Below are 25,894 nucleotides of genomic sequence, written 5' to 3'. Positions count from 1 at the left end.
TCTTTCAACAGCAGCAACAGTCAGTCAGCCACCTCGGTAGCTTGCTAGACAAAATACTCAACCAATAAAGCTCTTTAGAGTATAGTAGCTACTGTGTTTTAAACACACTCCTGTCGTCAAGTTAGTTATCCGATTTACGGTGTTGTTGTTATTGGTCATCTAGCGGGCTGGTTAAGTTAGCATTAGCCTAGCTAGCTAACATCCCCGACCATGAGCTCACTAAGCTACTCTCCTCCTGCTATAGAAGAGGATGTCTGCTGGACGGAGAAAGAAGTTCTCGTGAAAGAAGAGGAGGAAGAGGAGGCTGTTACAATACAAAAACAAGTAGAGGATGAGGCTGTTACCGTGAAAGAAGAAGAGAAAGACGTTTCAGTGAAAGAAGAGGAAGATGCGTTCAGAGTGAAAGAGGAGGAGGAAGAGAAAGAGGAGGATGCCGTTTTTGGAGTGAAAGAGGAGGAGGGGGAGATGACTGTTACATCGAAAAAGGAGGAGGAAGAAGAGGAGGAAACTGGTTATCTGGGCCCGGTTTCCCAAAGGCAACTTAAGGCGTCCAATGGTTCAAACAATGAACTTAGCTGTAAAAGGATTTTGAGAAACCGGGCCTTGATTAACACTAGTAAGTACTGTCTTAAAAACAGAGTCACGAACTCTGCAGTTGTTGAACTGATGTGTGGTGTTAAAGGTGAAATCTGCAGTTGCTACATCCATATTGGGACTTTTAAATTATTGATATATGGCCGGCCAGTGGGCAGTCCTTGCATCCATAGGTCTCTCTATGAATTTGGAATGACCGCTTTGTTATTGTTTGAACTGCAGATTGATTGATTGATTGATTGTGGCTTTTTTAAAGGGACAACCTAGGATTTAAACAGCAACAAAATGGCTGCCTGAGACTTGGTTTGGTAAACGGATGGGGGCTGGAGAAATGTAACCACTCTCAAATTCATAGAGAACGATATTGTAGCAACCGTAACTCAACACCGAGCGACCTCGTCAAGAAGTTCAGACATCTTGGATTACGGTTATAAGGTGTTGGCTTGACAGTCGCTGAACTCACTATGTATACGAGGACCTTCCAGAAGGTCAAAATTATAGTTTTAACCAGGTTGAGGCTATACAGTGTTTGTTTATAAACAGTGGTGTTATACAAGCTTATGTTTTGGTTTCTGGTGGGGTAATACAGTTGAAACATTTGAGGCATTTCTAAGTTTTATTCTATAGGAATCAAGAGCTATAATGACTTCATTTAGTCAGCTGGTCGAATGTTTGGTTGGTCGACTGTTGGTCGTCAAATTATATGTTTTATGGCACGAGACACTTGTCTGATTCGTTCCTGTCTCAGTGGACTAATCCATTGTGGAGGCTGTGGGGACAGTACAAGATTTAGCCCCTGATTTAGCTGTCTTATTAATGTTTTTCAGACAAGCTTTTGTGATTGGAGATAAAAATCCCCATGTCGTTTCCTGCTCAGGATGTGCAGCCGTCACTGACGCTCATTTAATGTCAGCTGGTCAGAGACACAGTCTGAGGGCTACCGATCACGTCTTTGAGCTGTCCCAGATGTCCTGATATTTTAAAACATGTTTGATTTTATCGGCCCTAATCTACAATGAGATGTGGAACAACAAGTTTTGAGAACGGTGATCAGAAATAGCCAATGAGAAATTGTTAGAGAAGAAGCCATCGAGATGGTAACATTGTGGAGACTCTCCAGCAGGAGTGATGACTACTACTACTACTACTACTACTAATACTACTCCAGTAGGAGAGATGACTACTAGTATGTGTTTGTATTTGCCTTTAACCAAAGCCAGTGGGAAATCATTACAGCTCTGAAGTTCGCGAGCAATGTTATTCAATTCAAAGTGTTTGGTGGATATTTCAACTCTGTAGTGTAAGGGTGAATGTCTGACTGAAAAGGTTTATGCTGCTTTGAGCCACAGCTTGTTCTAGCTACGTTAACAATCTAATTACATCATCACATCATTGTGTAATTACATCATCACATCATTGTTACATCATAAACGTTTATAAGAGTGAGGAGCTCGAGGAAAGACTTGTTTAATGTGATTTAATGTTTAAGGCTCAGAGATATTATGATTTGCACCTTAGACCGCGCAGCGGTCTGCATCTCAGTGCTTGAGGCGTCACTACAGACAACCTTACCGTTCTCGTTGTCAGAGTGGACACGTTTACAGAGCTGTATTATTACAGTCTAACCGTTGTCAGAGTGGACACGTTGTTCACAGAGCTGTATTATTACAGTCTAACTGTTCTGTTAATGGTTTGCCTAATGGAGGAACCTGGTGAGATAAATACTGTTAATGGTTTGCCTAATGGGGGAACCTGGTGAGATAAATACTGTTAATGGTTTGCCTAATGGGGGAACCTGGTGAGATAAATACTGTTAATGGTTTGCCTAATGGGGGAACCTGGTGAGATAAATACTGTTAATGGTTTGCCTAATGGGGGAACCTGGTGAGATAAATACTGTTAATGGTTTGCCTAATGGGGGAACCTGGTGAGATAAATACTGTTAATGGTTTGCCTAATGGGGGAACCTGGTGAGATAAATACTGTTAATGGTTTGCCTAATGGGGGAACCTAGTGAGATAAATACTGTTAATGGTTTGCCTAATGGGGGAACCTGGTGAGATAATGTTCAGAGAATCCATTTAGGCAATTTGGTAAAAGTATTCCTTTTCTAAATAATATGTTTCCTAAGGATTAATCTTTTGTGAACAAAGAGCAGCACTGTAGCTGTACAACAAGAGACCAAAAGTAATCTGACACACTGCTTAGGGTTTCAGCAACTTCAATAATGTATTTATAGCCGAGAATCATACTCTATACTACTGTGAAAACAATAATACAAAATATGTCTATTGTTGCTCACTTGACTGTCTTGTTAAGATAATTGTCAAATAAGTTTATAAAAGCATTTAAACATTCATCAAGGACGTACATTGTTGTACAACATCATGGGCATCACCTTTCAGCTAAAATAAACTGTGGATTTCTGCTACTGGGGCCTTTAACCTTCTGTCTGACTTTGTTGTTCACACAGGAGAAGGATGTGACTATTGTGGATCCTCTGGGGAGCCTCAACATCATCATGAAGCTGATGTGACAGAGAAAAAATTACAATCACACCAGAGAATACACACAGGAGAGAAATCTTTTAGCTGTGATGAATGTGGGAAGAGTTTTACTCAGTCAAGCAACCTGATATCCCACCAGAAAATACACACCGGAGAGAAGCCTTACCACTGCTCTGACTGCGGAAAGAGGTTCTCAAGAGCAGAGAACCTAAAAGTACACCAGAGAATCCATACAGGAGAGAAACCTTATAGCTGCTCTGACTGTGTGAAAAGTTTTTTTTTGTCAGCACATTTAAAATCACACCAGAGAATACATACAGGAGAGAAACCTTATAGCTGTGATGAATGTGGGAAAAGTTTTACTCAGTCAAGCAACCTGATATCCCACCAGAGGATACACACTGGAGAGAAATGTCACAGCTGCTCTGAATGTCGGAAGAGATGCACCACTTTATCAGACCTCAAAAGACACCAGAGAATTCACACGGGAGAGAAACCTTATAGCTGTGACCAATGTGGGAAGAGTTTTGTTTCATCTAGCCAGCTGACTGTACACCAGAGAACACACACAGGAGAGAAATGTCATAGCTGTGATCAATGTGGGAAGAGTTTTACTCAGTCAAAGAACCTGATATCACACCAGAGAATGCATACAGGAGAGAAGCCTTACCACTGTTCTGACTGCGGGAAGAGTTTCCCCAGATCAGATTCACTAAAAAGACACCAGAGAACACACACAGGCGAGAACCCTCTTAGCGAGAAATCTCATAGCTGTGATCAATGTGACAAGAGATACTCTGATAAAAGATCTCTGATCAAACACCAGAAAATACATGAAGGAGTTGTTTCATGATATCAATGAAATAATGTCACACTGTTGAATGTTTTAACATTTGGAGTATTTTAATGATGTCACAATGTAGAATGTTTTAACATTGTAGTAGGAGTATTTTAATGATGTCACAGTGTAGAATGTTTTAACATTGTAGTAGGAGTATTTTAATGATGTCACAGTGTAGAATGTTTTAACATTGTAGTGGGAGTATTTTAATGATGTCACAATGTAGAATGTTTTAACATTGTAGGAGTTTTATTTTAATGATGTCACAGTGTAGAATGGTTTAACATTGTAGTAGAAAAATCCAGGTTCTGAATTGAAAGAGTACTATTTAACAAAAAAAGAGCTGTGTTACACTTACCTCGTTGGTGACCCACTTGAATTAAAATGCAACACTTCAAAATGTAGCTCGCTGTTTGCTACAAATTGTGCTCTAATCAGTGATGTACACATTATTCACTGATTCTGTGTGGTTTTTGATCTGTTAGTTTTAACAGGATATGCAACGTCATCTCCCCCCTCTCGTGAAATTTATTTCCAAGGGATATCGATATGAGTGATGACAAATAAGTGTTACATTTCTCTTAGTTCTGGGGACCCCTAAATTTAAATGCATCACTCCAAAATGTACATGACTGTCTTCTGCTAATTGTAGTTATTCCACTATTGAAGAAGCATGACTCAAATCACCTCATATTTCAAACATCCAGCCTGACCAAAGATACATGTTTAATTATTCCTCACCATTCAGTTAATTGTTGCTAATACCTATTAACAACGGGGTGTACATTTGGTTTTGATTTTGAAAATTTCATAACATTTTCAATTCATGTAACATTTGCAACCAACTTACAATTTTTATAAATGTTTATAAAACAATGTAGTAAAACAAGCTTATATTTCTGGTTGGATATTACATTCTATTCTTACTATTTCAATCAAAAATTCCTTAGAATGCTCATTAGTCTTTCAGTTTGTTATTCTACAGTTTTAATCCCCTTATGTTTGTTGTGTTGTAAATATTAAAGTTTTTATTTTCATAGTTTTTTTATTACGTTTTTTTCCCTGTGAATCCATGTCTGAAATGTGCTGTAGAAATAAAGCTTGATTTGATTTGAACATATTGTAGATCAAATGAACCCAATGACCGACCAATCAACAGACTCTTGCAAAACAAAAGAACAGATATGTGTAAAAGCAACCCATATCTTGGTCCATCTTAGTACGATAAACTATAAATTCAGTATAGGGCGGCAGGTAGCCTAGTGGTTAGAGCGTTGGGCCAGTAACCGAACAGTTTCTGGATCGAATCCCAGAGCTGACGAGGTAAAATCTGTTCCCTGGTAGGCCGTCATTGTCAATAATAATTTGTTCTTAACTGACTTGCCTGTTTAAAGTAGGTTAAAGGTTAAAGTAAGGTTAAAGTAAAAAAAATAGCTTCCATCATGTAAAAATAGTGTAAGTTTATCACTTTTCAACCAATCCAGTACATTTTTGTTGAACATGTTGAAATTGTAGTGTAATATAGAAATACTCATCAACTGGATGAGACTCCATTTAGTTTGGAATGATCCAACCATTATGTAGGTTGGTGGAAATGATCCAACCATTATGTAGGTTGGTGGAAATGATCCAACCATTATGTAGGTTGGTGGAAATGATCCATCCATTATGTAGGTTGGTGGAAATGATCCAACCATTATGTAGGTTGGTGGAAATGATCCAACCATTATGTAGGTTGGTGGAAATGATCCAACCATTATGTAGGTTGGTGGAAATCCCCATTGACTGAGGATGAGGGGTCTCCATTTTGTAGATGTTGAATAATAATAATAAACTACATTGATCAATCTGACTCCATTATTGTGTGAATGCTATATATCTATTTACCTAGAGAGTTGACAAATATATTTTTCGTAGCTGTCTAAATACCACCACAGACTGATGCTGGCACTAAGACCGCACTCAATGAGCTGTATACGGCCATAAGCAAACAGGAAAACGCTGATCCAGAGACGGTGCTCCTAGTGGACGGGGACTTTAATGCAGGGAAACTCAAATCCATTCTACCTAATCTCTACCAGCATGTTAAATGTGCAACGAGGGGGAAAAAATAGACCACATTTACTCCAAACACACAGAGACGTGTACAAAGCTCTCCCTCGCCCTCCATTTAGCAAATCTGACCATAATTCTATCCTCCTGATTCCTGCTTACAAGCAAAAACTAAAGCAGGAAGCACCAGTGACTCGGTCAATAAGAAAGTGGTCAGATGATGCTAAGGACTGACAATTACTGCTGAGCCCTTAGAAAACACTGGAACTATTGTTCTCTCCTGCAAGTTTTTTATAACTGTATATGCATGGGCTTGGTCTCATGAGTAGAAGGTGTTAACGTAGGCAGTTGCATCACTAGGAGTTGACTGCAAGCATAATAAAGCAACTTGGACCGTTTTTATTTTGCAGAACTTACTCTGAAACATACGTGCTGTGTCGTCAACTTCTGTCTGCAATTGCATTAGTAAAGGTTTGATTGATTTACTTAAAGAAGATATTGTCTGATTGTTGATTTCACCAATAAGCCAATGATTGACAAGGAACAAGGAACCTACCCCAACAATACCCTCCGACGAACCATCAAACAAGCGAAAAATAAGCCGCTGTAGTTTTTTTTTGAGCGAGCGTTAAGACGACTTTCAAGTGGTAAGACATGCATAACAGCAACAGAAACCATTAGTAAGAAGGGGCTAGAAGCGTCTTATATGGTGAGCTACCGAGTGGCTAGGACAGGCAAGCCCCGTACTATAGTGGAGGACTTAGTTCTTCCTGCTGCCGCGGATATGGCTGGGACAATGCTGAGGGAAAAAGCCCCCAAAAAACTATACAGACAATGATTTTATCAAACAACACTGTTTCACGACTCATCAGTGACACGGCAGGAGATGTTTTGAAACAATTACTGCTTCACATACAAGCCAGTGAATTCTATGCGTTACAGCAGGATGAGTCAACAGACATGGCGGACCTGGCACAGCCTCAGGTATATGTCTGTTACGTTTATGGGGGGTCAATTAAGGAAGACATCCTCTTCTGCAAACCACTGGAAACCAGGACAATAGGAGAGGATATTTTTTAAGTAAAGGTTTGATTGATTTACTTAAAGAAGATATTGTCTGATTGTTGATTTCACCAATAAGCCAATGATTGACAAGGAACAAGGAACCTACCCCAACAATACCCTCCGACGAACCATCAAACAAGCGAAAAATAAACCACTGTAGTTTTTTTTGAGCGAGCGTTAAGACGACTTTCAAGTGGTAAGACATGCATAACAGCAACAGAAACCATTAGTAAGAAGGGGCTAGAAGCGTCTACTCAAAAAAATAATTTAAAAAAGAAGTGTCTTATATGGTGAGCTACCGAGTGGCTAGGACAGGCAAGCCCCGTACTATAGTGGAGGACTTAGTTCTTCCTGCTGCCGCGGATATGGCTGGGACAATGCTGAGGGAAAAAGCCCCAAAAAACTATACAGACAATGACTTTATCAAACAACACTGTTTCACGACTCATCAGTGACACGGCAGGAGATGTTTTGAAACAATTACTGCTTCACATACAAGCCAGTGAATTCTATGCGTTACAGCTGGATGAGTCAACAGACATGGCGGGCCTGGCACAGCTCCTGGTATATGTCCATTAAATGTATGGGGGGTCAATTAAGGAATACATCCTCTTCTGCAAACCACTGGAAACCAGGACAACAGGAGAGGATATTTTTTAAGTCCTGGACAGCTTTGTGACATCAAATGGACTTTGGTGGACAAGATGTGTTGTTATCTGTACTGATGGCGCAAAAGCCATGACAGGGAGACATAGTGGAGTGGTAACGCGCGTGCAAGCAGTTGCTCCCGACACCACTTGGGTACACTGCAGCATCCACCGAGAGGCTCTTGCTGCCAAAGGAATGCCTGACAGCTTGAAAGACGTTTAGAGCACTACAGTGAAAATGGTTAACTTTGTTATTAAAGCAAGGCCACTGAACTCTCGTGTATTTTCTGCACTATTCAATGATATGGGCAGCGACCATGTACCGCTTTTACAACATACAGAAAGAAGTGTGCTGGTTATCAAGGGGCAAAGTATTGACACTTTTGTTTTTAAATTGAGAGACGAGCTTAAAGTTTTCTTACTGACCATCATTTTAGGGTGCGCAATTATGCAGGTACTTTCCCGAAATGGATGACACAAACAACTGGATTCGTTATCCCTTTCATGCCCTGCTTCCAGTCCAGTTACTGATATCTGAACAAGAGAGCCTCATCGAAAATGCAACAAGTGGTTTTGTGAAAATGTAATTTAATTAGAAGCCACTGACAGATTTCTGGATTGGGCTGCACTCAAGAGTATCCTGCGCTGTTAAGACACTGATGCCTTTTGCAACCACGTACCTATGTGAGAATGGATTGTCAGCCCTCACTGGCATGAAAACTAAATACAGGCACAGACTGTCTGTGGAAAATGATTTAAGACTGAGACTCTCTCCAGTACAATCCAGCATTGCAGAGTTATGTGCATCCTTTCAAGCACACCCTTCTCATTGACCTGTGGTGAGTTATTCGATGAACAAATAAGGTTTTATATGTAAGATGGTTAAATAAAGAGCAACATTTATTGATTATTATTATATTATTATTTGTGACCTGGTCCTATAAGAGCTCTTTGTCACTTCCCACGAGCCGGGTTGTGACGAACACTCACACTCATTCTATGTTTAATAAATGTATCAAAAAGTGTGTGTGTGGGAGGCTTACAAGATGCCCAAAAAACATTTGAGAGTGCGCTGACCCTGCTGCTAGAGGGGGTACGCAGCTGGAGGTTGAATGTTTGAAGGGGTACAGGACTTTAAAAAGTTAGGGAACAACTGCCCTAGACCCACTCCAATTTGCATACAGATCCACAGATGATGCAATCTCCATTGCACTCCACACTGCCCTTTCCCACCTGGACAAAAGGAACACCAATGTGAGAATGCTATTCATTGACTACAGCTCAGTGTTCAAAACCATAGTGCCCTCAAAGCTCTTACTAAGCTAAGGACCCTGGGACTAAACACCTCCCTTTGCAACCTGATATTGCACTTCCTGACGGGTCGCCCCCTGGTGGTAAAGGTGGTGAATAACACATCCGCTACGCTGATCATCATAAAGAGGGCCCCTCAGGGGTGCATGCTCAGTCCCCTCCTGTACTCCCTGTTCACTCAGGACTGCATGGCCAAGCACGACTCCAACACCATCATTAAGTTTACAGACGACACAACAGTGGTAGGCCTGATCACCGACAACAATGAGAGACTGGGCCTCCCGGGTGGCGCAGTGGTCTAGGGCACTGCATCGCAGTGCTAACTGCGCCACCAGAGTCTCTGGGTTTGCGCCCAGGCTCTGTCGCAGCCGGCCGCGACCGGGAGGTCCGTGGGGCGACGCACAATTGGCATAGCGTCGTCCGGGGTAGGGAGGGTTTGGCCGGTAGGGATATCCTTGTCTCATCGCGCTCCAGCGACTCCTGTGGCGGGCCGGGCGCAGTGCGCGCCACCCAAGGGGGCCAGGTACACGGTGTTTCCTCCGACACATTGGTGCGGCTGGCTTCCGGGTTGGAGGCGCGCTGTGTTAAAGAAGCAGTACGGCTGGTTGGGTTGTGCTTCGGAGGACGCATGGCTTTCGACCTTCGTCTCTCCCGAGCCCGTACGGGAGTTGTAGCGATGAGACAAGGTAGTAATTACTAGCGATTGGATACCACGAAAAATTGGGGAGAAAATGGGATACAAATTTTAAAAAAACAATTTAAAAAAAAACAATGAGAGACTATAGGGAGGAGATCAGAGACATGGCCGTGTAGTGCCAGGACAACAACCTCTCCCTCAACATGATCAAGACAAAGGAGATGATTGTGGACTACAGGAAAAAGAGGACCGAGCACGTCCCCATTCTCATCGACGGGGCTGCAGTGGAGCAGGTTAAGAGCTTCAAGTTCCTTGGTGTCCACATCACCAACAAACTATCATGATCCAAGCACACCAAGACAGTCGTGAAGAGAGCACGACAAAACTTATTCCCCCTCAGGAGATTGAAAAGATTTAGCATGAGTCCTCAGATCTTCAAAAGGTTCTACAGCTGCACTATCGAGAGCATCCTGACTGGTTGCATCACTGCCTGTTATGGCAACTGCTCGGCCTCCGACCGCAAGGCACTACAGAAGGTAATGTGTTCTGCCCAGTGCATCACTGGGTCCAAGCTTCCTGCCATCCAAGACCTCTATACCAGGCGGTGTCAGAGGAAGGCCCTAAAAATTGTCAAAGACCCCAGCCACCCCAGTCATAGACTGTTCTCTCTGCTACTGCACGGCAAGCGGTACCGGAGCGCCAAGTCTCGGTCCAAAAGGCTTCTCAACAGATTTTTACCCCCAAGCCATAAGACTCCTGAATCAAGTGCTACCCAGACCCCTCTTTTACGCTGCTGCTACTCTCTGTTGTTATCATCTATCCATAGTCACATTAACTGTACCTACATGTACATATTACCTCAACTAACCGGTGCCCCCGCACATTGACTCTGTACCGGTACCCCGCTATTGTTATTTTACTGCTGTTGTTTAATTATTTTAAACTTTTTTTTGTGTTCTTAAAACTTAAACATTGTTGGTTAGGGCTTGATAAAAGATGCAAGTGTCTAGGTTTACCATTATGCAATTATTATTAAGTTGAGGAACAAGGAGCTAATATCTTGCAATTGATGTATTAGCATTAAATGATTGAGTTAACCTTAGCTCAGAGATGCACAGTTAGAGACTGAGAATATATGCTATGTACTGTGTGTTTGAAATATCATAAAAATAATAAATATATATATATATATATATATATATATATATATATATATGCACATAAATATAATTTCCCCACATATTATTATGTTATTATTCTAAACGGGTCTTATTATTCAACAAATTATTCTAAAATAGATTTTTTTTTAAATTTAAGTTAAAAAATCCTCATCAATGTACACAAAATACCCCATAATGACATCACAATACCCCATAATGACATCACAATACACCATAATGACAAAACAAAAACTGATTTTTAGATTTTTTGCTAATTTATAAAAAATAAAGTAAAAACAGTAAATATCCCATTAACATAAGTATTCAGACCCTTTACTCAGTACTTTGTTGAAGCACCTTTGGCAGCGATTACAGCCTCGAGTCTTCTTTGGTATTGTAACGATCGTCGTAGGTGACCAAGGTGCAGCGTTGTACGTGTTCATGCTTCTTTATAAATAAATAAAAAACACCAAACAAAACAACAAAAGAACAACGAACGTAGCGTCTTGAAGGCTCACCAGAGCTAACAAAAACAACATAAGGTGGCAAAACAGGCTGCCTAAGTATGATTCTCAATCAGAGACAACGATAGTCAGCTGTCCCTGATTGAGAACCATGCCCGGCCAAAACATAGAGAGTCGGGGACTCTCGTCGCCGACCCTGGACTGAGGAGCCTCTCCACAGGCCCTGGACTGGGGACCCTCACTGCCGGCCCCGGACTGGGGACTCTCATTTACATTTACATTTAAGTCATTTAGCAGACGCTCTTATCCAGAGCGACTTACAAATTGGTGCATTCACCTTATGACATCCAGTGGAACAGCCACTTTACAATAGTGCATCTAAATCTTTTAAGGGGGGGGGTCAGAAGGATTGCTTTATCCTATCCTAGGTATTCCTTAAAGAGGTGGGGTTTCAGGTGTCTCCGGAAGGTGGTGATTGACTCCGCTGTCCTGGCGTCGTGAGGGAGTTTGTTCCACCATTGGGGTGCCAGAGCAGCGAACAGTTTTGACTGGGCTGAGCGGGAACTGTACTTCCTCAGTGGTAGGGAGGCGAGCAGGCCAAAGGTGGATGAACGCAGTGCCCTTGTTTGGGTGTAGGGCCTGATCAGAGCCTGAAGGTACTGAGGTGCCGTTCCCATCACAGCTCCGTAGGCAAGCACCATGGTCTTGTAGCGGATGCGAGCTTCAACTGGAAGCCAGTGGAGAGAGCGGAGGAGCGGGGTGACGTGAGAGAACTTGGGAAGGTTGAACACCAGACGGGCTGCGGCGTTCTGGATGAGTTGTAGGGGTTTAATGGCACAGGCAGGGAGCCCAGCCAACAGCGAGTTGCAGTAATCCAGACGGGAGATGACAAGTGCCTGGATTAGGACCTGCGCCGCTTCCTGTGTGAGGCAGGGTCGTACTCTGCGGATGTTGTAGAGCATGAACCTACAGGAACGGGCCACCGCCTTGATGTTAGTTGAGAACGACAGGGTGTTGTCCAGGATCACGCCAAGGTTCTAGGCGCTCTGGGAGGAGGACACAATGGAGTTGTCAACCGTGATGGCGAGATCATGGAACGGGCAGTCCTTCCCCGGGAGGAAGAGCAGCTCCGTCTTGCCGAGGTTCAGCTTGAGGTGGTGATCCGTCATCCACACTGATATGTCTGCCAGACATGCAGAGATGCGATTCGCCAGCTGGTCATCAGAAGGGGGAAAGGAGAAGATTAATTGTGTGTCGTCTGCATAGCAATGATAGGAGAGACCATGTGAGGTTATGACAGAGCCAAGTGACTTGGTGTATAGCGAGAATAGGAGAGGGCCTAGAACAGAGCCCTGGGGGACACCAGTGGTGAGAGCGCGTGGTGAGGAGACAGATTCTCGCCACGCCACCTGGTAGGAGCGACCTGTCAGGTAGGACGCAATCCAAGCGTGGGCCGCGCCGGAGATGCCCAACTCGGAGAGGGTGGAGAGGAGGATCTGATGGTTCACAGTATCGAAGGCAGCCGATAGGTCTAGAAGGATGAGAGCAGAGGAGAGAGAGTTAGCTTTAGCAGTGCGGAGCGCCTCCGTGATACAGAGAAGAGCAGTCTCAGTTGAATGACTAGTCTTGAAACCTGACTGATTTGGATCAAGAAGGTCATTCTGAGAGAGATAGCAGGAGAGCTGGCCAAGGACGGCACGTTCAAGAGTTTTGGAGAGAAAAGAAAGAAGGGATACTGGTCTGTAGTTGTTGACATCGGAGGGATTGAGTGTAGGTTTTTTCAGAAGGGGTGCAACTCTCGCTCTCTTGAAGACGGAAGGGACGTAGCCAGCGGTCAAGGATGAGTTGATGAGCGAGGTGAGGTAAGGGAGAAGGTCTCCGGAAATGGTCTGGAGAAGAGAGGAGGGGATAGGGTCAAGCGGGCAGGTTGTTGGGCGGCCGGCCGTCACGAGACGCGAGATTTCATCTGGAGAGAGAGGGGAGAAAGAGGTCAGAGCACAGGGTAGGGCAGTGTGAGCAGAACCAGCGGTGTCGTTTGACTTAGCAAACGTGGATCGGATGTCGTCGACCTTCTTTTCGAAATGGTTGACGAAGTCATTTGCAGAGAGGGAGGAGGGGGGGGGGGGGGGGGAGGATTCAGGAGGGAGGAGAAGGTGGCAAAGAGCTTCCTAGGGTTAGAGGCAGATGCTTGGAATTTAGAGTGGTAGAAAGTGGCTTTAGCAGCAGAGACAGAAGAGGAAAATGTAGAGAGGAGGGGGTGAAAGGATGCCAGGTCCGCAGGGAGGCGAGTTTTCCTCCATTTCCGCTCGGCTGCCCGGAGCCCTGTTCTGTGAGCTCGCAATGAGTCGTCGAGCCACGGAGCGGGAGGGGAGGACCGAGCCGGCCTGGAGGATAGGGTACATAGAGAGTCAAAGGATGCAGAAAGGGAGGAGGAGAGGAGGGTTGAGGAGGCAGAATCAGGAGATAGGTTGGAGAAGGTTTGAGCAGAGGGAAGAGATGATAGGATGGAAGAGGAGAGAGTAGCGGGGGAGAGAGAGCGAAGGTTGGGACGGCGCGATACCATCCGAGTAGGGGCAGTGTGGGAAGTGTTGGATGAGAGCGAGAGGAGAGAACAGGGATAGACAGACACATAGTTGACAGGGGCTACGCTAATGCAAAGGAGATTGGAATGACAAGTGGACTACACGTCTCGAATGTTCAGAAAGTTAAGCTTACGTTGCAAAAATCTTATTGACTAAAATGATTAAAATGATACAGTACTGCTGAAGTAGGCTGGCTAGCAGTGGCTGCGTTGTTGACTTTGTTTGAAAGTGTAGCTGGCCAGGTAGCCTCGATAGCTGGTAACCTCGGTAACTGGCCAGATAATTAGTCTAACTACACAATTGTCCTAGATACAAGGACAGCAAAGACAACTATGTAGCTAGCTAACACTAGCCAGCTAACACTACACTAATCAAATCGTTCAGTTGTAATGTAATAGTTTCTACAGTGCTGCTATTCGGTAGAAGTTGGCTAGCTGGCAGTGTTAGCAGTGTTAGTGGTGTTGACCAGCAGTATTGACTAGGTAGGGGAACGGCAGCGCGGCGGACGAAAATAGCTGGCTAGCTAACCGAAAATTACTCTAGACTCCACAGTTATCTTAGATACAAGGACAGCAAAGACAACTGTGTAACTAGCTAACACTACACTAATCAAGTCGTTCCGTTGTTCCGTTGAATGTAATAGATTCTACAGTGCTGCTATTCGGTAGCTAGCTAGCTAGCTAGCAGTGTTGATTACGTTACGTTACGTTAAAAGGACGAAAATAGCTGGCTGGCTAACCTAGAAAATCGCTCTAAACTACACAATTATCTTTGATACAAAGACGGCTATGTAGCTAGCTAAGATCAAACAAATCAAACCGTTGTACTGTAATGAAATGAAGTGAAAGTGTGATACTACCTGTGGAGCGAAGCGGAATGTGACCGGGTTGTTGAATGCGGAAGTGCATCCACTGGAGACCGTCGTTGGAGGCTCTGGACTGGAGGCCATCGCTGGAAGCTCCGGACTGGAGACTGTCGTTGAAGGCTCCGGACTGGAGGCCGTTGCTGGAGGCTCCGGATTCGAGACTGTCGTTGGAGGCTCCGGACTGGAGACCAACGCTGGAGGCTCCGGACTGGGGACCGTCGTTGGAGGCTCTGGACTGGAGGCCGTCGCTGGAGGCTCCCTGCCATGGGTCTTCACTGGAGGCTTCGTGCCATGGATCATCACTGGAGGCTTCGTGCCATGGATCATCACTGCAGGCTTCGTGCCATGGATCATCACTGGAGGCTTCGTGTCTTGGATCATCACTGGAGGCTTCGTGCCATGGATCATCACTAGAGGCTTCGTGCCATGGATCATCACTAGAGGCTTCGTGCCATGGATCATCACTGGAGGCTTCGTGCCATGGATCATCACTGGAGGCTTCATGCCATGGATCATCACTGGAGGCTTCGTGCCATGGATCATCACTAGAGGCTTCGTGCCATGGATCATCACTAGAGGCTTCGTGCCATGGATCATCACTAGAGGCTTCGTGCCATGGATCATCACTAGAGGCTTCGTGCCATGGATCATCACTAGAGGCTTCGTGCCATGGATCATCACTGGAGGCTTCGTGCCATGGATCATCACTAGAGGCTTCGTGTCTTGGATCATCACTGGAGGCTTCGTGCCATGGATCATCACTAGAGGCTTCGTGCCATGGATCATCACTGGAGGCTTCGTGCCATGGATCATCACTGCAGGCTTCGTGCCATGGATCATCACTGGAGGCTTCGTGTCTTGGATCATCACTGGAGGCTTCGTGCCATGGATCATCACTAGAGGCTTCGTGCCATGGATCATCACTAGAGGCTTCGTGCCATGGATCATCACTGGAGGCTTCGTGCCATGGATCATCACTAGAGGCTTCGTGCAATGGATCATCACTGGAGGCTTCGTGCCATGGATCATCACTAGAGGCTTTGTGTCATGGATCATCACTAGAGGCTTCGTGCCATGGATCATCACTAGAGGCTTCGTGCCATGGATCATCACTAGAGGCTTCGTGCCATGGATCATCACTGGAGGCTTCGTGCCATGGATCATCACTAGAGGCTTCGTGCCATGGATCATCACTGGAGGCTTCGTGCCATGGATCAACACTGGAGGCTTCGTGCCATGGATCATCACTGGAGGCTTCGTGCCATGGATCATCACTGGGCCGTGGAGACGCACTGGAGGTCTGGAGAGCAGAGCTGGCACAACCCGTCCTGGCTGGATGCTCACCCTAGCCCGGCAACTGCGGGGCGTTGGCACAGGACGCACTGGGCTGTGGACACGCACCGGAGACACAGTGTGCAGAGCCTGCGCAGGATATCCTGGACCGAAGAGACGCACTGGAGGCCAGATGCGTTGAGCCGGCACCATCCGTCCTGGCTGGATGCCCAATCTAGCCCGGCTGATGCGGGGAGCTGGAATATAGCGCACCAGGCTATGATTGCGCACTGGAGATACACTGCGCAGAGCCGCATAACACAGGGCCTGACTAGTCACACTCTCCCCACGGTAAGCACAAGGAGTTGGCTCAGGTCTCCAACCTGACTCAGCCAATCAACTCGTGTGCCCCCCAATTCTTTGGGGGGGGAGTGGCTTCTTGGGCTTCCATGCTAGCCGTGTCCCCTCGTAACGCTGGGCCCCCTTTCTAGCTGCCTCCGCCTTCCTATCTGCTTCCACCTGTTACCATGGAAATGCGATCCTTCCCCGCTAGGATCTCCTCCCACGTCCAGTCCTCCTTACCACGCTGCTTGGTCCGTTTGTGGTGGGATGTTCTGTAACGATCGTCGTAGGTGCAGCGTGGTACATGTTCATGCTTCTTTATAAAAAAAATAAAATAAAAAAAGAACAACAAACGTAGCGTCTTGAAGGCTGACCAGAGCTAACAAAAACAACATCCCACAACCTAAGGTGGCAAAACAGGCTGCCTAAGTATGATTCCCAATCAGAGACAACGATAGACAGCTGTCCCTGATTGAGAACCACACCCGGCCAAAACATAGAAACACAAATCATAGAAATAAAGAACATAGAATGCCCACCCAAATCACACCCTGACCAAACCAAATAGAGACATAAAAAAAGCATCTCTAAGGTCAGGGCGTGACAGGTATGACACTACAAGCTTGACACATCTGTATTTGGGGAGTTTCTCCCATTCTGCTCTTCGGATCATCTCAAGCTCTGTCAGGTTGGATGGGGAGTGTCGCTGAACAGCTATTTTCTGTTCAAGTCCGGCTCTGGCTGGGCCACTCAAGGACATTCAGAGCCTTGTTCCGAAGCAACTCCTACATTGTCTTGGCTGTGTCCTTAGGGCCGTTGTTCTGTTAAAAGGTGAACATTCACCCCCAGTTGAGGTCCTGAGTGCTCTTGAGCAGGTTTTCATCAAGGATCTCTCTGTCCTTTTCTCCGTTCGTCTTTCCCTTGATCCTGACTAGTCTCCCAGGCCCTGCCACTGAAAAACATCCCCAACAGCATGATGCTGCCACCACCATGCTTCACCGTAGGGATGATGCCAGGTCTCCTCCAGATGTGACGCTTGGCATTCAGGGCAAAGAGTTCAATCTTGGTTTGATCAGACCAGAGAATATTTTTTATCATGGTCTGAGTGGGCTCTCATGTGCCTTTTACTGAGGAGTGGCTTTCGTATGGCCCCTCTACCATAAAGGCCTGATTGGTGGAGTGCTGGAGAGTTGGTTGTCCTTCTGGAAGGTTGTCCCATCTCCACAGAGGAACTCTGGAGCTCTGTCAGAGTGACCATCGGGTTCTTGGTCACCTCCCTGACCAAGGTCCAATTCCCCCGATTGTTCAGTTTGGCCGGGCGGACAGCTCTAGGACGAGTCTTGGTGTTTCCAAACTTCTTCCATTTAAGAATGGGTTCACGTTATTTCATAGTAAAAAATATTTTTTTAAATTTAACTGAGTAGGTGTGTCCGAACTTTAGACTGGTACTGTAAATGCATGAAACGTACATTCTGGAAATCAAGTCTCACACTCAGTCATCGCTCCTGAGTGGCGCAGCGTTCTAAGGCACTGCATCTCAGTGAGATGAGGTGTCACTGCAGTCCCTGGTTCGAATCCAGGCTGCATCACATCTGGCTGTGATTGGGAGTCCAATCGGGCGGCGTACAATTGGCCCAGTGTTGGCTGAGTTAGGCCGTCAATGTAAATAAGAATTTGTTCTTAATGTTCTTAACTGACTTGCCTAGTAAAATAAAGGTTAAATATATATTTTTTCTTTAAATAGTTAGTAGAATAATGATTGGAAAGATGTTCAACTTTTATAAGAGACAGTTAGCAGCAGCCTCTTCTTCGTCTGCAGTCGCAGAGGTTGGGAATAAGACAGAGAGAGTCAAAGCCTAGAGAAACCATTAACCTGGTGAGAGTCATCAAACGCTGGGAGCAAACCTATTTCTAGGAGCACTATTATACCCTCTGTCCCTGTCCCTCGCTCCTCTCACCAGCCTTATACCCTCTGTCCCTCGCTCCTCTCTCTCCCACCAGCCTTATACCCTCTGTCCCCTGTCCCTCGCTCCTCTCACCAGCCTTATACCCTCTGTCCCTCGCTCCTCTCTCTCCCACCAGCCTTATACCCTCTGTCCCTGTCCCTCGCTCCTCTCACCAGCCTTATACCCTCTGTCCCTCGCTCCTCTCTCTCCCACCAGCCTTATACCCTCTGTCCCCTGTCCCTCGCTCCTCTCTCTCCCACCAGCCTTATACCCTCTGTCCCCTGTCCCTCGCTCCTCTCTCTCCCACCAGCCTTATACCCTCTGTCCCTGTCCCTCGCTCCTCTCTCTCCCACCAGCCATATACCCTCTGTCCCTGTCCCTCGCTCCTCTCTCTCCCACCAGCCTTATACCCTCTGTCCCTGTCCCTCGCTCCTCTCTCTCCCACCAGCCATATACCCTCTGTCCCTGTCCTTCGCTCCTCTCTCTCCCACCAGCCTTATACCCTCTGTCCCCTGTCCCTCGCTCCTCTCTCTCCCACCAGCCTTATACCCTCTGTCCCCTGTCCCTCGCTCCTCTCTCTCCCACCAGCCTTATACCCTCGGTCCCTGTCCCTCGCTCCTCTCTCTCCCACCAGCCTTATACCCTCTGTCCCTGTCCCTCGCTCCTCTCTCTCCCACCAGCCATATACCCTCTGTCCCTGTCCTTCGCTCCTCTCTCTCCCACCAGCCTTATACCCTCTGTCCCCTGTCCCTCGCTCCTCTCTCTCCCACCAGCCTTATACCCTCTGTCCCCTGTCCCTCGCTCCTCTCTCTCCCACCAGCCTTATACCCTCGGTCCCCTGTCCCTCGCTCCTCTCTCTCCCACCAGCATTATACCCTCTCTCCCCTGTCCCTCGCTCCTCTCTCTCCCACCAGCCTTATACCCTCTGTCCCCTGTCCCTCGCTCCTCTCTCTCCCACCAGCCTTATACCCTCGGTCCCCTGTCCCTCGCTCCTCTCTCTCCCACCAGCATTATACCCTCTCTCCCCTGTCCCTCGCTCCTCTCTCTCCCACCAGCATTATACCCCCTGTCCCTCGCTCCTCTCTCTCCCACCAGCCTTATACCCTCTGTCCCCTGTCCCTCGCTCCTCTCTCTCCCACCAGCCTTATACCCTCGGTCCCCTGTCCCTCGCTCCTCTCTCTCCCACCAGCCTCTTCGAGCTGCTAGAGGTCATGTCTTTACCTTCTTCTTTTAGTAGGAAAGCTAATGTGTTTTTTTATCTTCATACTATCAAGATAATTCTTATTGCATGCTGAATATTTCAAATGCTCTAAAACACATATTTATCATCAGACAGCAGCTCACGTTTTCACAAGAGGCTGTAGTTACATCGTAGATAATAGCAGGCCATTGGCTGCCTACATCACCAGGGGTCTTTACGGGACCTCTGATTGGTTCCAAGTTTAGGCGTTTGGCAAATTTGCCTGATCAGACAGTGTTAAAATATAATTTTTATGAGAAAATGTGCAAGAATTGAAGGTGACAACAAATGTTATAGTCATATCAATATTTTACTGTGATATTTTGCCCACTCCAATCAGCAGATGGCGGTTTGGGGCTTTTAGGCAATGCTGCTAGTGTGACGTATAATCTAGTGGACGGGACGCTTCTTTCAACAGCAGCAACAGATGGTCAGCCACCTCGGTAGCTTGCTAGACAAAATAGACGAACCAATAAAGCTCTTTATAGTATAGTAGCCACTGTGTTTTAAACCCTCTTCTGTCGTCTAGTTAGTTATCCGATTTAATTTCATATTTACGGTGTTGTTGTTATTAGTCATCTGGCTGGAAGTTAAGTTAGCATTAGCCTAGCTAGCTAACATCTCCGACCATGAGTTCACTAAGCTACTCACCCCCTGCTACAGAAGAGGGGGTCTGCTGGACGGAGAAAGAAGCTCTCGTGAAAGAGGAGGAGGAAGACGAGGCTGTTACAATACAAAAACAAGTAGAGGGTGAGGCTGTTACCGTGAAAGAAGAAGAGAAAGACGTTTCAGTGAAAGAGGAGGAAGAGTCGTTCAGAGTGAAAGAGGAGGAGGATGTTACATTAAAAGAAGAGGAGGAGGAGAAAGAGGAGGATGCAGTTTTTGGAGTTAAAGAGGAGGGGGAGATGAATGTCACATCGAAAAAGGAGGAGGAGGAAGAAGAGGAGGAAACTGGATATCTGGGCCTGGTTTCCCAAACGCATCTTAAGGCATCCAATGGTTCTAAAGGTGAACTTAGCCATAAGATGGTTTTGAGAAACCGTTCCCTGATTAACACTAGTAAGTACTGTCTTAAAAACAGAGGAACAAACTCTGCAGTTGTTGAACTGATGTGTGGTGTTAAAGGGGGAATCTGCAGTTGCATCTATATATTGAATTTTAAATTATATAGGACTGGCCATCCGTAAGGTCAAAATGATAGGTTTAACCAGGTTGAGGCTATACAGTGTTAGTTTATAAACAGTGGTGTTATACAAGCTTATGTTTTGGTTTCTAATGGTGAAATACAGTTGAAACATTTTAGGCATTTCTAAGTTATATTCTGAGTTATATTATATTCTGGTCCCATCTAGGACCATTCAATAGTCTAGATTTACCAGGTTATTACTTCTAAATAAACTGTTCACCATCTGGGACCATTCAACAGTCTAGATTTACCAGGTTATTACTTCTAAATAAACTGTTCACCATCTGGGACCATTCAACATTATAGATTTACCAGGTTATTACTTCTAAATAAACTGTTCACCATCTGGGACCATTCAACAGCCTAGATTTACCAGGTTATTACTGCTAAATAAACTGTTCACCATCTGGGACCATTCAACAGTCTAGATTTACCAGGTTATTACTTCTAAATAAACCTCTGTTCACCATCTGGGACCATTCAACAGTCTAGATTTACCAGGTTATTACTTCTAAATAAACTGTTCACTATCTGGGACCATTCAACAGTCTAGATTTACCAGGTTATTACTTCTAAATAAACTGTTCACTATCTGGGACCATTCAACCGTCTAGATTTACCAGGTTATTACTGCTAAAAAAACTGTTCACCATCTGGGACCATTCAACAGTCTAGATTTACCAGGTTATTACTTCTAAATAAACTGTTCACCATCTGGGACCATTCAACCGTCTAGATTTACCAGGTTATTACTTCTAAATAAACTGTTCACCATCTGGGACCATTCAACAGTCTAGATTTACCAGGTTATTACTTCTAAATAAACTGTTCACCATCTGGGACCATTCAACAGTCTAGATTTACCAGGTTATTACTGCTAAATAAACTGTTCACCATCTGGGACCGGCAGGAGATCTCCAGCCGCAGGGTTTTCTTCAGGGGGTCGACCACCGTGGTGACACGAAGGCCCCTGAAGGACGGAAGGCCCTTTGAGACTGGGAGACGCGGCCGAGGCCTGGAAAGGGTGTGTCAGGGGCCCCGAGTGCCTGGGTCCCCCCGGCACATCCCTATGGCGGTGACGGTTGACAGGTCGTAGCTCCACTGCACGCAGTGCCCCCCCCCGTCCCCGTCCCCGTCGTCCCCCAGCACAAGAAGATGGGGCAGGAGAGGGACCCCACCGTCGTTCGGTAATTAGTAATTAGCAGAGAACCCACGCTACGGCGGGGTGCAACATAGAACAAGTCAGTCGTCAAGTTGTGTAAGGTCATTTACATTTTGTGGCAGCAAGAGCCACCATACTAATGGATGCACACAGAGTTGTAGTGTAACATTAACAAAAACACAAGTACGACAGATCAACCGCACACAGCGAGTGGAGCACTCAAGAGGAGGGGCGGCCATGTTGTGGCCAGCTGCTCCAGGCTGCAAACAGCCAGTGAGTATACGTCCACGTAAGATATTACACTTACCAGTGACTTGCCAAGCAAACTTCAGAAATGTTGTACCTCAAACCATACGGACGTCCGCCGATACAATGAAAGAGAACGTGTGTCGCGACCATGGGGTTTATATATAGGGTCGGTCCCCAGCCGTGACACAGGCCATGGGGTTTATATATAGGGTCGGTCCCCAGCCGTGACACAGGTGTACACGGGAGTGAATCTGTCAATCCTCACCTCGGATGTATCCCTTCGCCTCGGAGTGCTACCAATATATTGGAGTGACATACGTACATACCTAACCTTCGATCCAATATAGCTCACATAACCGTGGTTACATACGTAACCTTCGATCCAATATAGCTCACATAACCGTGGTTACATACGTAACCTTCGATCCAATATAGCTCACATAACCGTGGTTACATACGTAACCTTCGATCCAATATAGCTCACATAACCGTGGTTACATACGTAACCTTCGATCCAATATAGCTCACATAACCGTGGTTACATACGTAACCTTCGATCCAATATAACTCACATAACCGTGGTTACATACGTAACCTTCGATCCAATATAGCTCACATAACCGTGGTTACATACGTAACCTTCGATCCAATATAGCTCACATAACCGTGGTTACATACGTAACCTTCGATCCGATATAGTGAAACGTAACCGTGGTTACATACGTAACCTTGGATTCGATATAGTGAAACGTAACCGGGGTTACACACGTAACCTTCGATCCAATATAGCTCACATAACCGGGGTTACACACATGGGGGAACCTGGTGAGATAAATACTGTTAATAATGGTTTGCCTAATGGGGGTACCTGGTGAGATAAATACTGTTAATGGTTTGCCTAATGGGGGAACCTGGTGAGATAAATACTGTTAATGGTTTGCCTAATGGGGGAACCTGGTGAGATAAATACTGTTAATGGTTTGCCTAATGGGGGAACCTGGTGAGATAAATACTGTTAATGGTTTGCCTAATGGGGGAACCTGGTGAGATAAATACTGTTAATGGTTTGCCTAATGGGGGAACCTGGTGAGATAAATACTGTTAATGGTTTGCCTAATGGGGGAACCTGGTGAGATAAATACTGTTAATGGTTTGCCTAATGGGGGAACCTGGTGAGATAAATACTGTTAATGGTTTGCCTAATGGGGGAACCTGGTGAGATAATGTTCAGAGAATCCATTTTGTAAAAGTATTCCTTTTCTAAGTAATATGTTTCCTAAGGATTAATCTTTTGTGAACAAAGAGTAGCACTGTAGCTGTACAACAATAGACCAAAAGTAATCTGACACGCTGCTTAGGGTTTCAGCAACTTCAATTATTTATTTATAGCCGAGAATAATACTCTATACTACTGTGAAAACAATAATACAAAATATGTCTATTGTTGCTCACTTGACTGTCTTGTTAAGATAATTGTCAAGTAAGTTTGTAAAAGCATTTTAACATTCATTACAGACGTACATTGTTGTACAACATCATGGGCATCACCTTTCAGCTAAAATAAACTGGATTTTTGCTACTGGGGCCTTTAACCTTCTGTCTGACTTTGTTGTTCACACAGGAGAAGGATGTGACTATTGTGGATCCTCTGGGGAGCCTCAACATCATCATGAAGCTGATGTGACAGAGAAAAAATCACAATCACACCAGAGATTACAGACAGGAGAGAAACCTTTTAGCTGTGATGAATGTGGGAAGAGTTTTACTCAGTCAAGCAACCTGATATCCCACCAGAGAATACACACTGGAGAGAAGCCTTACCACTGCTCTGACTGCGGAAAGAGGTTCTCAAGAGCAGAGAACCTAAAAGTACACCAGAGAATCCATACAGCAGAGAAACCTTATAGCTGCTCTGACTGTGGGAAGAGTTTTTTTTTGTCAGCACATTTAAAATCACACCAGAGAATACATACAGGAGAGAAACCTTATAGCTGTGATCAATGTGGGAAGAGTTTTACTCAGTCAAGCAACCTGATATCCCACCAGAGGATACACACTGGAGAGAAATGTCACAGCTGCTCTGATTGTGGGAAGAGATGCACCACTTTATCAGACCTCAAAAGACATCAGAGAATCCATACAGGAGAGAAATGTCATAGCTGTGATCAATGTGGGAAGAAGTTTACTCAGTCAAAGAACCTGATATCACACCAGAGAATGCATACAGGAGAGAAGCCTTACCACTGTTCTGACTGCAGTAAGAGTTTCCCCAGATCAGATTCACTAAAAAGACACCAGCGAACACACACAGGCGAGAACCCTCTTAGCGAGAAATCTCATAGCTGTGAACAATGTGACAAGAGATACTCTGATAAAAGATCTCTGATCAAACATCAGAAAATACATACATGAAAGAGTTGTTCCATGATATCAATGAAATAATGTCACAGTGTAGAATGTTTTAACATTGTAGTAGGAGTATTTTAATGATGTCACAATGTAGAATGTTTTAACATTGTAGAAGGAGTATTTTAATAATGTCACAATGTAGAATGTTTTAACATTGTAGTATGAGTATTTTAATGATGTCACAATGTTGTAGGAGTATTTTAATGATGTCACAATGTAGAATGTTTTAACATTGTAGAAGGAGTATTTTAATAATGTCACAATGTTTTAACATTGTAGTACGACTATTTTAATGATGAAAAATCCAGGTTCTGAATTGAAAGAGTACTATTTAACATAAAAAGTGTTGTGTTACACTTACTTCGTTGGTGACCCACTTGAATTAAAATGCAACACTTCAAAATGTAGCTCGCTGTTTGCTACAAATTGTGCTCTAACCAGTGATGTAACATTATTCACTGATTCCGTGTGGTTTTTGATCTGTTAGTTTTAACAGGATATGCAACGTCATCTCCCCCCCTCTCGTGAAATTTATTTCCAAGGGATATCGATATGAGTGATGACAAATAAGTGTTGCATTTCTCTTAGTTTTGGGGACAACTATATTTAAATGCATCACTCCAAAAGGAATATGACTGTCTTCTGCTAATTGTCGATATTCCACTATTGAAGAAGCATGACTCAAATCACCTCATATTTCAAACATTCAGCCTGACAAAAGATACATGTTTTATTATTCTATTCCTCACCATTAAGTGAATTATTGCTAATACCTATTAACCATTATGTAGGTTGGTGGAAATGATCCACCCGTTATGTAGGTTGGTGGAAATGATCCAACCATTATGTAGGTTGGTGGAAATGATCCAACCATTATGTAGGTTGGTGGAAATGATCCAACCATTATGTAGGTTGGTGGAAATGATCCATCCATTATGTAGGTTGGTGGAAATGATCCAACTATTATGTAGGTTGGTGGAAATGGTCCAACCATTATGTAGGTTGGTGGAAATGATCCAACCATTATGTAGGTTGGTGGAAATGATCCAACCATTATGTAGATTGGTGGAAATGATCCAACCATTATGTAGGTTGGTGGAAATGATCCAACCATTATGTAGGTTGGTGGAAATGATCCAACCATTATGTAGGTTGGTGGAAATGATCCAACCATTTTGTAGGTTGGTGGAAATGATCCAACCATTATGTAGGTTGGTGGAAATATATCCAACCATTATGTAGGTTGGTGGAAATGATCCAACCATTATGTAGGTTGGTGGAAATCCCCATTGACTGAGGATGAGGGGTCTCCATTTTGTAGATGTGTAATAATGATGTTGAATAATAATAAACTACATTCATC

At 44.8% G+C, this 25,894-nt stretch overlaps 1 protein-coding gene across 1 annotated transcript; it reads left to right on the top strand.

Annotated features, from left to right (window-relative positions):
• On the top strand, positions 1–25,894 carry LOC129839203 (zinc finger protein ZFP2-like). The gene is made up of 4 exons (XM_055906511.1): positions 1–616; positions 3,068–3,945; positions 20,146–20,584; positions 23,744–25,894. Exons 1-4 carry the CDS (start codon positions 211–213, stop codon positions 24,532–24,534), a joined length of 2,514 nt encoding a protein of 837 aa, XP_055762486.1. The 5' UTR covers positions 1–210; the 3' UTR covers positions 24,535–25,894.

This window comes from Salvelinus fontinalis, chromosome 40 (genome assembly GCF_029448725.1).
Source record: "Salvelinus fontinalis isolate EN_2023a chromosome 40, ASM2944872v1, whole genome shotgun sequence".
Taxonomy (NCBI): domain Eukaryota; kingdom Metazoa; phylum Chordata; class Actinopteri; order Salmoniformes; family Salmonidae; genus Salvelinus; species Salvelinus fontinalis.
This window is presented reverse-complemented; position numbering and strand designations above follow the sequence as displayed.

Coding starts and splice junctions, on each gene's coding strand:
- LOC129839203 (XM_055906511.1), top strand. CDS start 211: ATGAGCTCACTAAGCTACTCTCCTCCTGCTATAGAAGAGGATGTCTGC. Junction 617..3,067: donor CCGGGCCTTGATTAACACTA/GTAAGTACTGTC, acceptor TTGTTCACACAG/GAGAAGGATGTGACTATTGT. Junction 3,946..20,145: donor AGAAAATACATGAAGGAGTT/GTTTCATGATAT, acceptor AGCTAGCTAACA/TCTCCGACCATGAGTTCACT.